Genomic DNA, 13181 nt, shown 5'->3' on the forward strand with positions numbered 1-13181 from the left:
TTGGCTGAGATCAGAGCAATGGACAAAACTTCTACAACAGGAAATATAAATATACAAAAATAAAACAAAAAATAAACAAATCGGCTGGAATTACGGAGTGACCGTGAGAAAGATCCAACTGGCCAAATAGATCCTAGACGTTTATTTCCCCTCATTCGGAGGCTTACATCTTCAACCTGTTGACAAGGTGAAATACCTAGAGCTTTTTCTTGAGAGAAAGGAGCCTTAGCATTAGGTCACCGGACCACCGTAGTGTTTTTTAGGCAGAAGTGGGAACTATTTAGGTGGCAGTAAACTTTCTGCTACGAAATGCAGCCTCTTTCATGGAGGTGAGCATTAACTTCGAAACCAGAGCGGCAATACTAACGCTAACTGAGCTCGTTAACTGTCCGCTCAAAGCTAGTCAAGGTGTGGCTGTCCTCACTAGTAATATCATCAAACTATTTCATCATCAGACGCGTTTGAGTGCCTGGTCATAGCGGGATCGCTGGTAATTGCAAAGCCGATGAGCTATCCAAAGCGGGCACCTTTGCCTAGCTCACATTGGAATTGGACCGAGTTAGAACCTCGCGTGAGCTTAGCAGGCGCTGATCGACGACGAGTAAAACGCAGGAGGTCTACAGAACTACTTGCTCTTAGCAAAACAAAAAATCTCGGCAGTCTTATCTTCGGCGAACCCGGACGCTCAAAATCATTTGTCGATTTGTCAGGATCTTATAATTTATTGTATAGAAGATTTAGGTACCACAATAGGCTGGTGTGCTAAGCTGTTCAAATAAGATCCCTGCTAAAATCAATCTCTTAACCTAACCTGACCTATGGCTTACTTAGCCTCAAGAAACCCAAATTTGCACTCACATAGTCTCTCTTGATACTCACCTGAAAAACACTCAAGTCACAACGACTGCACGTCATTCAAACAGAGTTAATTGAATTATAAAACTACTTTTTGCTTTTTTTTCGTGTAATATTTTGCACTCATGACTAATTAATTATTATCGTTAACGAACGTGTGTGTCACGAATAATTGTGTGTTATAAACTATTAAGACGATTTAAGATGATAAAACAAAAACAACATTGTAATTTGCAATCCCAAGTTTGTTTCGTCAACGCCTCTGGGTAAAGTTGAATTCATAGAATCTAACAATGTCTCTGAGGTCAACGGCGAAATTACAACCGAACTACACACACACACAGGCATAAAATTGCAGCTACAAATGTAATACTATATTAAACACGTATGTGTGCATTGGCAAGCGTTTCAAATTACAAGCGTTGCCATATCCGTTCGTTCGCTTGTTCATCGCAGAGTCAAGTTGTACCATCGAATGTTTACAAATTCCATTGCATATGTTAAGGCGTTGTAACGCTGCATGTGTACAGTCATTTGTATTTCTATCAATTCCCAGAGGCTGTGTGCGTTTTGTACGCAATAAAGTTGCCGATGCTTTGGCGTTATTGCTGTTGTTATACAAATTTGTTGGTATTTGTTGCGGTTGTTTCAGTGGCAGCCCATTTCTGGTTACGAAATTAATTCGCTGACTGTTGCGGTGGCAATAATATTCGACGCATCAGCAGCGCACACAATAATAATGATAATAATAACAACAACAACAATCAGGCATTTGCTCTAAATAACTGACTGACTGACTGTTAGCAACAACACTACCAAGTTAGAGCACATTGCGAAGCGAGTCTGCACTTGTGGATCAATCAATACCCACACAAGCAAAGATAATCACATACACACACATATGGATGTTTGTGTGGGCGGCTAGTAAGGGAGCAGCAACAATGTATAGCGCTGCATAGCGGTAACTGTAATGACTGCTTGGGTATGCAAATGTGGGTCAATGATTTTGAAATTGTTATTTCTTTCGTTTTCCCCGCCTTAATTTATGTCAGAAGGATCAAGCCGAGATTACTCACATACTCGTAAGGGCGGTGGGGTGGCCATATGTACGTTGGTAATTGGTAGCATACTCTGCAAAGCAGCACCACATTAGCATTCCGCTTCAATTGTTTTCTCTTCTAATAATGAGTACATGCAACTTGCCACAGCTCAACTAAATTGTGACAAATTTGCAGGAGTATTATAATGATGGAATATTAAATTATGGAAAGTGAGTTACGGCGTGGCTTGTACATAGAGTGGGTGAGTGCGTGGGTAATGGTGGCATTTGACATTTGGGTTGTTAGAATATAACGGTTTCGTGTAAGTTATACACATCTTACTTCCCATTCCTCTATTAGCACTTTGGGAGTCGTATTTAACCTTTATATTTAGTCTAAAACTATATTCATGTAGTTTGTCAAGAGTTGGCGTAACAATGAAATAATAATCATTGTTCCAATACTCTGAATATGCGTTGGAAAGCTTCCGTGTCATGTTTTCTTCAGTATATGCCACTCATTTGAAGCGTAAACAACAATAATTTATTTTCACTCAAATATATTGAACTTGTGCCTGAAAAATTGTTTTTGCGGGGGGGAACTCCCTTCATAACATTCATATGAAGGGAACCTTCATAACATTAATATGAAGAGAACCTCAGTCGAAAGTCGTCATATTTTGGTGAAAGTTTATAATGAACATGCTCTAGCTGAGCGAAGGAGCAAAAAGCGGTTTGCACGCTCTTAAAGTGGTTATTTTGACTATGAAGACGATTGAAGAACGTCCTTGGCGACCAAAAAAGTTTGAATATGAGGAACTGAAAGCATTACTCGATGAAGATAGTTGAAAAACACAACCATATCAAAACGTTTAAAGCTGAATACATTCAAAAGCAAGCAAATTGAGTGTCATATGAATTGAAGCCAAGAGAGGTTGAAAGACCATTTTGCATGTCAGAAACTCTGCTTGAACGCTACAAAAAATAGTATTTTTTGCATCGGATTGTGATTGGAGAGGAAAAATGTATTACTTACAACAACCCTAGACGCAAAAAATCATATGTGAAACCTGTCCGACCACCCAAATCAACGGCAGAGCCGAATATCTATGACGCCGAGATAATGCTCTGAATTTGGTGGGATCAAAGCTTTGGAAAACAGCGGCTGGCAAGTTTTGCCTCACCCGCCTTATAACACAGGCCTCTCCCCTTCTGACCACCATTTGTCGGAGTCGATGCAAAACGCTCTCTTTGGAATGTAGTTCACTTCACAACAGTGTATCAGAAATTGGCTTGATTCATTTTTAGCCGGCGCCATTTTTTTGGATGGAATGCACAAATCGCCAGAAAGATGGAAAAATGTTATAGGAATACTTTAGTATTATACTGGTGTAAATTTAATATATCCTTTCATAGTAGATCAGTACTCACTTAATTCTATTGTAGACCAATAGTTCTGCAATATCTCGCCCAAGTCCTGAGTATGTTGTCTCCACGAACACCAACACCTTCGGATCGATGCGCAGTCGTGCCTCTGAACGATGATCTGGCGCTCGTGATGATTCGCGTGTGTGCTTCCCGCTAACCATTCGGCAGTTGATAAGGGGAGAGGGACGGGTGTCACGCTGAATTAAACTGCAAAATACAAATAAAAATGGAAATATATTAAATTAAAATAAATATGAGTGTAGCATGATGTTTGATGCAAAGCGCCACAACAACCACATGTGTGTGGTGTAAATAGATATGTGTGTGTGGACCACAAAATAAACATTCAGTTAATTACAAGTGCGAATAGGCCTAGGTAAACAGCAAAATAATAATGACAAATTTGCGACCCCATTTGGAAATTACTAATTTATGAATTAATGTTGGAAAAAATTTACTGTATCAAAAGGGTCACCATCAGACCATTGCTTCAGTGGTATGTCAGAAGATTGAGCTGATAGTCAATTAAAAGCTCAACCATAATTTTATTGTTTTTTTATCTCAAGTCTAAGATTTAAGTATATCCGCTTGCAGGCCAGTAAAAAGAGTGCAAATAAAAATAATGCACATTTATAGAAAATGATGCACTTGAATAATCGGTGAATATTTTTGAAACATTTTGTGTTTCCTTGATCCCGCAGCCGATCTTCAGGAGGACCTTCGAAAAAGGGTGTCTAACGGTGAGAAAGATTTGCCTGATTAAAATTATCTCAAATCCAAAAACCCAAAAAAATATTGCTATAAATGAATTAAGTTAATGAACAAAGCACTTGTCAAAGATTTGATTTTTGACAAATTAAAAAATGTACACTTCAGAGTAGTTTCAAAAATTTTAATTATTGTCAAAATCTTATTACTTCGATCAACATCTGACAAATATATATAAGAATGACGTGTGAAAGTTTCAAGTCGGTTGGTTTAGCCATTTCGGAAAAATTTTCCACACCGAAAACAGCGTTTCAAGAAAAACTCGCTTTAAGTTCAATTACGAGTCAATTAAGGTAAAATATTCTTATAAATACGCTCATATCTTTGAAAACATTATATTATATACATATATTATATATTTGCCGGATCAAATTTTTGGAGAATATTCTCAAATGTATCTACATTCGATATATAAAATTAATTTTTTAAATTCATAAGTGGATCATGCCGGATTTAAGCGATCTTAAAAGATACCAAATTTTAGCTAGGTCTACTGCAGCTAAACCAACTATGGCTAACGAAGTTGGAAAGCAACATTTTCAGCTTTATTGTCGACATAAGCCGGAATAAGCAGAATAGAACCGAAGTTAGGTTATCCACAAGACATGGTCGCTGTGGGCATATGCACTAATCTCGGTGCGAATACTAAATGCCACTGATCTTCTAAGCAATAAAACTCCATATAAGGCGCCTATTCCCTTATATGGAACATCGTAAAATTCACTTTTTGATGGAGTCCGAATATTTTTCCTCCTATCTTCAGCTTTACATTCTTGATTTTTTATTTTTTAACTTATTTTTCTTCACCGCCGCTTTCATGTTTCGAGTAGATGATCTAATTTATAGAACACACTGTTTACTTTCCAGAGACAATGAAATTTGACTAGGCTAATTGTTTAGTGGGGAAAATCCACTAATTTCGTACCACATAACGCCTCTAAGGATGTCCCCACTGGGTCATATTAATTCTTTCTATATGGACGTATGTGTGCATGTGTGTAAACTTCTGTAATTGCGTGTTGTGTCGCTTAATTTATGCGTGAGTGTCGAAAGCTGTTGTTTTAGAGTTGAGTGATGAGATTGCCTTTTTACTGCGTACAGTGGAGATATAACAACAACAAAAACAAATGACATCAACAATAAAACAAAATTGTTTGCACACATTTGCATAAAAGTTTTTGAGCGTCACACACACACACACACACGCACGCGTGACACGCGACATGTCGACAAGGCGAGCGAACACGCTGAGCGCCAGCGACTGCCCGGAAATGCAATTACTCCACAACTAAATAATAAAAGTAAAATATAGTAAAACCTGGAACCGAATTAGCATAAACCTGGCAAAGTTTCGTGCACTAACTGTCACTATACACACATGTATTTACCTACATATATAGAAGTATATGTGCGACCGTTGGCAACCGCCGTCAATATTGCGAAAGTAGAGAGCAGAGCAATGGCACAAAGGGTGCGGGTTTCAACTTTTTTGTTTTTGTTGCTTTTTAGCAGCAATTTTGCCTTTTGTGATTCTATGCTTTTATTGCCTCATTTACGGCTAAAGACAAACTTTTACGTTTTTCGTTTTGTTCGCCATTATTGTTGTTGTTTTGTTATTTTAACTTAACTGCTAATGCGGTTGCACGATGCTCTCTTTATTTAGAATAACGTTACAACTTGCTTAGCTGCATGTGTGTTTGTGGCTTTCACCACATATTATATATATATATATGTTATATATATATTATATATGTATGTATGTGCAGTTTCCGGTTCCGCACTGTGACACCTGACTGTATAGAGATGTGGTTTTATACTGTTTCTGCTTGCCTTTTGTCGCAGAGACTCACCCAAAATGTGCAATGTGTTTTTTACTGTATTGCTGTTGTAAGTTTTTATGCTTTTACTCCACTGTGTCTTGTTGATGCAACTCTGCGCTGCGAATTGTGCTTTTACTTTTTTTTTAAATAAGTGCGTTTGTACTTACTTATATGTAAATTTTTATTAATGGAAATTCATAGTAAAAAGTTTAATTTTTCTCACTACCTAAGTTCGCGAATACTCCTACGTTCGCGAATACCACTTTCGAGATGTAAAACAAAATTTATTAGCACAGAGCAGGTTGCCTTTACCCGAAAGGAAATTCTGGTCTCAGGAACAATGAAGGGAACCCATGTATAAATGAAAAAAGAGCAATATTGTCGGTGATTTTACGGTCTCGTGTGGGTAGACCGCTGATTGAAAAAACTCGAGATAGTTGAGACAGTAGGCATTCGAAAAGCTTACGAGGAATTGAACAAGAGAATGTCGTCGGTGCGATAAGTGCCGAGCTTGCTCACTCCGTACAATATCAGGGGATCCACTATGGCAATCGAACTGATTCGACGACGAATTGCTGAAAAAGCGGCCTCACCTCCGCTGTCGCCACGGTCCAATTTGTGGAATTAGGCTATGAACCGTTGCCCCATTCGAGTGGATTCAAGAGATTATTGTCGCCACGGAGCCCCACTTTGCGCATTTCCAAAAAAAAAAAAGAAGTTGGAGCAACGCTAGGTCAAGTTTATCGAGGTAAAAAAAGTCTGTGTTGTGAAATAAAGTACCATTTTCCACCGTTTTCATTGTTTTGTAGATTAAGTACGCATTAAACCGCGTTATTATTTAATATATATATTATAAACGTTATCATTGCCGATCGCTAAACGTTCTTTAATATATAATAATTTCGATATAAGTTTTTGATCTTTACGAAACTTATTTACATAATTCCTCACAGCTCTGCTGGTGGCCTGAATACTGAAACTCCAAACATCATCGCTACCAAAGCATCTGACTTAAAATGAATTATCAATGCCCTGTAGGGAAGGATATATGACAGAGAGAGTGAGAGAGAGTGTGTGTGTGAGAGAGAGAGAGAGAAAGAGAAACTAGTTGTGCCCGCGTGGTATTGCTGTCACTTTATAATGTTGACAAACTGCAAAGTTTTTAGTACACATATAAATAACTCACAGAAATTTAAGGAAATTGAATTATATATACAACACTACCAACAAAAAGGACAACCGCCGGGAGACATTGTATATTTGCTTATAATATTTCGAGCTACGGAATGAACTCATCAGCCCTAATGGTAGGAGTAACTGTATAAAAACAGCAGAAACAAAATTGTGTTTAAGTAAAAAGTTTGTTGTCAAACAGTAATCTTGTTGTTGTTGCTGTTATTTACATAATATAATCAATTGCTGATGATATGCGTGCTCGATATGAGTTTACTGTTGCAGAAGATAAAACTTTCGGTAAAAGTTAATGTTATACGAGTATTTTTCAATATTGATATAACAATAGACCACTTCGACTGCTCATTTGACAAGAGTTTTTTTCTTCCATAACGCTTTTGGCTTCATACAAGTATTCTTGTACCTTCGAGAACTGTCAATAAGTCTTTCATGCATCTGTGAATCAAAACTAGTTTTAACTTAGTTCCTTTTAAATACCCTACGGTGAAATCTGTGCAGGTTGCTAGGCGTTTGAAATAATGGATCGCTGGCACGAAACTGGTTAAAAAATGTAATTCTTATGAATGCGAATTTTCATCGAAGGGAATAAAAACCTGCCAGTATATTTACAATATGAAAGAATCTTCTATGTTTGTTTGAAAGATGAGCTTTAAGATCCAAGAGTGCTTGGTTTTATAGGCTTAATTCTCTAAATACTTTTCTTCAGACTGCAAATTCTTCCCTTCTATGTACAATTTTAGATAAATAAAGACAAATCTTTATGCGTTTGGTTGGTTTCTTTTTATGCAGAAACTTATGGGAGAATCAATAGGAAATAAAGATATATAAGTAAGGAAATATTGTGTTCACACGAGCAACACGAGTGCGACAACTTGAGTTAGACATTTTCCGCATTTTCATTCACATCACATTCTCAAATTCTTGCACACTTCATGTACGCGGTGTACAAAAGAAAACGAATATATTTCATTAGCTATTATATATTCTTATTCACCATTTTCTAAAACATTTTTATTATATTAAATACAAAAAATAGATCCCAAAATTTTAAATTTCCGCACATAAAGAAAAATTCATTTAAAAGAGAGCGCTTTGCAAACATGGCAGCGAACAGCTGGGAACAATACCACAAAGCATATCATCCGAGCACGAGCGGGATGGTTCTTTCGTCTTTTCTCGTCGTCCCCTTGCCTACAAAAACCGGTTTGGGCGGCAAAAATAGTCCTCGTGTGAACATAGTCTTTAGGAACTAATAAATCTGTTAGAAGTCTTATTTATGAGAAATATGCATATTACAAATTTTCGTCCATTTCGTCATATAAACAATTTTCCATACGACGACTGGATATTGTTCGTTTAGTTTGTATGGCGGCTATATGCTATAGTGGTCCAATATCGACGTTTCCGACAAATGAGCAGCTACTTTGAGAAAAAGGTCGCGTGCAAAGTTCGAATCGATATCACAAAAGCTGAGGGACTAGTTCACGTATATAAAGACAGACGGACGGATAGACAAACGGACATGGTTAAATGACCAGGTCATCACATTGTTTATTTATACATATATATATTTCATACGACATTTCCTTCTGGGTATTACAAACTTTCTGGCAAACTTACAGTATACCCTAATCAAGGTAAAAAACCGAAAAGCAGAGTTGACACCATCTTCCGTACCTGCCCTGAGAAGAATGTTAAAAACAAACTTTGTTTCTAACTTGATTTTCAAGAAAAAGAAGAAAAAATGTTTTTAATAGTTTCGAAAATATAACTAATATTAGTTATTAGTAGTTAAACTGAAGTTAGTTACATTGTTCAACTTTAATATAAATGTAAATAGATTTTTTGGCCTGGAATAGTTTAATTTTTGCTCCAACCCATTTGCATACGGGCTTTTAATTCACTTCCCGTCCTTTTAGCAAGCCACATTATCATAACACATTAAAAGATCTTTACAATACCGTTATTTATATATTTTTTACTTTTACTTTTTGGTAATATACTTAATTTTGGCACCCGAAATATAAGATAGAGCAGCTGCTGGGCTATCTGCCAGCGTCACGGCATATGCATTTGGAGCAATTGCACCTCCTTCTGGCTAGCTCGTGTGCCAAAAACAATGCAACAAATAAACGACCATTGCAATGAAAAATCAGGCGACATATTGCACTAATGTATATATCAGCACATTGTATCTGTATATATGTAACATAAGTAATATATGCTTAACTATTTATTCAAGAGTTCACATCGTGTTATTAAAATTCAACAACTGCACAAAGTATGTGTAGTGCGACCCATTCACAGTATAAAAATACATTTATGTACAGAGCATCTCATATATACATGTGAAATAACATAATATTTGGGGACAGAACGAGCTTCAGTGCTCTCTGCTGTTAGGGGAGCCAAGATATTATTCCAAAACTAAAAACAACAACAATGTTCTAGCACATTGTGGGAAGCAAAGCAAAACTTTGGAATCAAATTTCACCATCAGCATCAAGTGAAACTAGTGTAGTGTCGTTAAAATAAACCGAATACAGCATACACCAAGGTGCACGAGGAAGCTGATTTCGTTGAAATAAAATAAAATCTTTGGAAGAATTAAAAAAAAAGCGGTGTAGTGCCAAACTTATTTTTACTCATGGCTTTGAAAATGGTTTTTAGTTCTCGTCTCTTTCCTGTACATCCTAAAATCATTCTCAAAATGCAGGACATCGTCGTTGACAACTAAGGTTTGCTATTCGTATTTATTGCGTTTTGTTTTAAGTTCTGTGGCAATTCTCAGTCACCACGAGTGCTTTGAATAATGTAGTATTTCTCCCAAGATTTTGTCGATGGTATATGTATGCTCTAGTAAGCTTGTTAAAAAACACCATAGATGAGAAAGTGTGAAATTTGAAGCAGAAATACGTTCGATGTGACAGTTTGTGATATTCTGATCATAGAAACATACTATTTGACGAGAGAAAGGAACGGCTTGATCACGCAAGTAAATGAAGGAAATTTGAGAATACTGTAACTGGAAAATAGAGACGTAATTTTTTATACAGCTAGCATACCTAACTGATCAGAGCTATAGATCATTAATCTAAAGAAAAGTTATATACTCATTAATATTTAAAATTCAACATAAAAACATCCTGCCGCCTTAAATCAATGTCGAAAACATTTTTGAGACGCACTGCAATCAACTAGTACGGCTGTTAATAGAAAATCAGAAAAACGTTAACTTCGATCTTTTGATCGATAGGTTTGAATGGTAGCTATACGCTATAATTGTCCGATATCAGCGACAAATGGGCAACTTCTTGGAGAGAAACGGAAGTGTGCAAAATTTCAAAAGGAGATATCAAAAATTAAGAGACTAGTTTGCGTATATAGACGGACATGGCTAAATCGACTCAGCTCATCACACTCACCATTTATAGAGATACTTTATAGGGTCTCCAGCGTTTCACTTAGGGTGTTATAAACTTCGTGGCAAACCTAATATAACTTGGTCTGGGTATAACAAGTTTGGAGAAAGAATTCTAAATAAAAAAATTTTAGGAAGAACGGCTTGCATTATTAAGAGTGCTCTAACCAACAACCTTGTGACTCAAAGTATTTAAAAGCTATTAAGAACAAGCTGATTGAAAGCTCCACAACATGACGAATACAAACAAATACAGCTACAATTTTTCGAGTCAACTATTTCATGAATAGTCATGTATTCGAATATAATCTTACCCAATAAGAACGAGTATATTGAATTAAAAATCAAACCATAAATTTTTATTAAATCCTTAGAAATTTTTATATCTTATTTACAATAAATTTCAAATAGTGCAAAATAAACATAAAAGCTAAGTTCACTGCACACACATAACATCAGTAAATGTTCGTGTATGCTCACAGATACAAACATAAATATGAATATGAAAACACAAAAGGAGTCTCTAAATTCTAATATCTTGTCCGCCAACTAATGTTTAATGCCCAAAAGTAAGTGTTTGAAAATTAAGTAAAGTCATGTTTCGCCGCACTTTCTCTTCTCTAACACGCACATCCTTCTACCGACTACAGCAACAACGCACTTTAGTTTCGTTCGTTTAAAATCGTTTGTCAAAAACTATTCGATGTCCACAAAAAGTTAGCCAACTATTTTAAAAAGCTTATAAAACTATTTGTAAAAATGCTAAACAGCGAGAATAAATTCCCCAAAGAAGCCATAAACAGGGCGACCGAAGGAGTCAGGCCAAACTCACATAAGACACGCACGAACACACGCCCTCTTAATGCTTTGAAGTTACATTTGCATGTGTGTGTTTTATGTCTGAGTGTGTGTGTTTTGATGTGGCAGAAGAGTAAATTTCGTGCATAAATCTTTTCACTTGAAATTGCACATAAATTATCAGCGTAGATGTTAAAACCGAAGTGCATAACTAAACGCCCATGTGTGCGTGCTGAGGCGAGTGCGAACTGATGCCGCTTGGCATAGACATAATCATATACTTATTTGTATATTAGTATATACTTCGTTGATGCTTACAGTTGAGAGCGAGTTCTGGACAGCAGACCAAAGATTACTGGGTGAATGTTGTGTCTACGCGGCATGCCACAAACGCAGTGACGACAAATAAGCGCAACAACAATAACGATTTTGCATGTTGAAATAATTTTTGGTCTTTCTGAATGCTCTCCCTCGGTAGTGGTGCACTTAAATCCTTGACTTTCAAGGAAACCCAAAACAAGGAACGAAGTCGTAAAAGTAAACTGCAAAGAGGGGACAGCAGTTCGTTCAAAATTGCTGTTTATTGCAAGCAATATGCATGAAAGTGTTTGAAGGTTAGGGTAGGTCTTAATGTCTTATGCTTCTATGTAGAAGTGTATCTTAGGTTTCAAATATATTGCGGGTACATAGACGGATTTTCGGTTGGGGGAGTGAAAATGTACCGGTGTTCATAAACCGGGTGCAGCATCAGGTTCTTTCTTATACATACATACTCTCTCAGAAAGTCCGGTCCAATGTCGTCTGAGGAGCCTTCGATTGATTAGTTCCGAGCTTATTAAATTCTGCTTTTGGTACCTTCAGCTCTCATTTCGTAAAAACAACTCAGCGCTCTTCAACCATAAATTCTGTTACAAAATTTACAATGCATACATCGAAGCCAGATTCGCAGAAAAAGTGCCGTAATTTTTTATAATAGTTTGCATACAATGTCTTTTCATATATAATCAGTTCAGAGTTTGATTTCGCGTATGAACAAAGGAGTGAGAAGCTAAAGGATATCGTAATGCTTTTACAAAAGTGTAGAAACTGCACAAGTCTCAAAAAATGTACATTTTGAGAATTTGTTTGGCGCACCATTGATCAAGGTTCCCAAACGTCTACAATTGATGACAGAAAGAAAAATGGACTTCCTCGCTTGGTTCGAGATTCTATCATTAAAACTGCCCACGAACGCATTCCCAGAAATACTCTTAGAAAACAGAAAATATGTCAATGGAAATGGAAAGTTAAGCTATGCTCTCTTCGAAGGAACGTATATGAGCAAGACTTTTCTAGCACTGGCTCAGAAGCAAAATTAATGGTGCCATAGCTGCAGAAAGTCCAGTCGGGAATCCATTAGACTACAGTTGATGGTCCGAGTCGAAATTTGGAGTTTCAAAAAAATACCAGTAGAAAGTGCACATACTGCTGTTGATAAATGGCCGAATCGTTTGAGGGATTTTGTGAAAGCAAAATGCGACCATTTTGAATAAAATCGCTCATATCGCTTATTTAATATATGCATTATTACATAATTTTAAATTTATTAAAAATGTAACAGAACTAAAGGCAGGGCTAGGTATATTAGTTGGCTGTTTGACTAAGTGCCCAACCTAAATAAATCTCTAAATTGCGTGTTGAATTAATCCAGTAAATAGCAAGTTCTAGGAATTTGAAACTAAGTTCGAATTCTAAACACGTCTTAAGAGGTGCTGTCAGAAATAGACTTGGAGCTTCGAAACGAGAGTTTGAAGGCAGAAACGGTGGTAACGAACCCACCTTTGTTCTTTCACTCCCTCAGAATTGCCATTAGCCTCCA

At 36.7% G+C, this 13181-nt stretch overlaps 1 protein-coding gene across 5 annotated transcripts in view; it reads right to left on the reverse strand.

Annotated features, from left to right (window-relative positions):
- The window catches only part of sfl (N-deacetylase and N-sulfotransferase sfl), a 247841-nt gene that overhangs the window by 62341 nt on the left and 172319 nt on the right, over positions 1-13181 (reverse strand). For all 5 annotated transcript variants that reach the window (XM_036365340.2, XM_036365327.2, XM_036365307.2 and 2 more), the window contains one exon: positions 3326-3529. In XM_036365340.2, coding sequence (XP_036221233.1) covers positions 3326-3529 — 204 coding nt within the window. The remainder of the gene's footprint in view (positions 1-3325; positions 3530-13181) is intronic.

The sequence above is a fragment of the Bactrocera oleae genome, chromosome 6 (assembly GCF_042242935.1).
Source record: "Bactrocera oleae isolate idBacOlea1 chromosome 6, idBacOlea1, whole genome shotgun sequence".
Taxonomy (NCBI): Eukaryota; Metazoa; Arthropoda; class Insecta; order Diptera; family Tephritidae; genus Bactrocera; species Bactrocera oleae.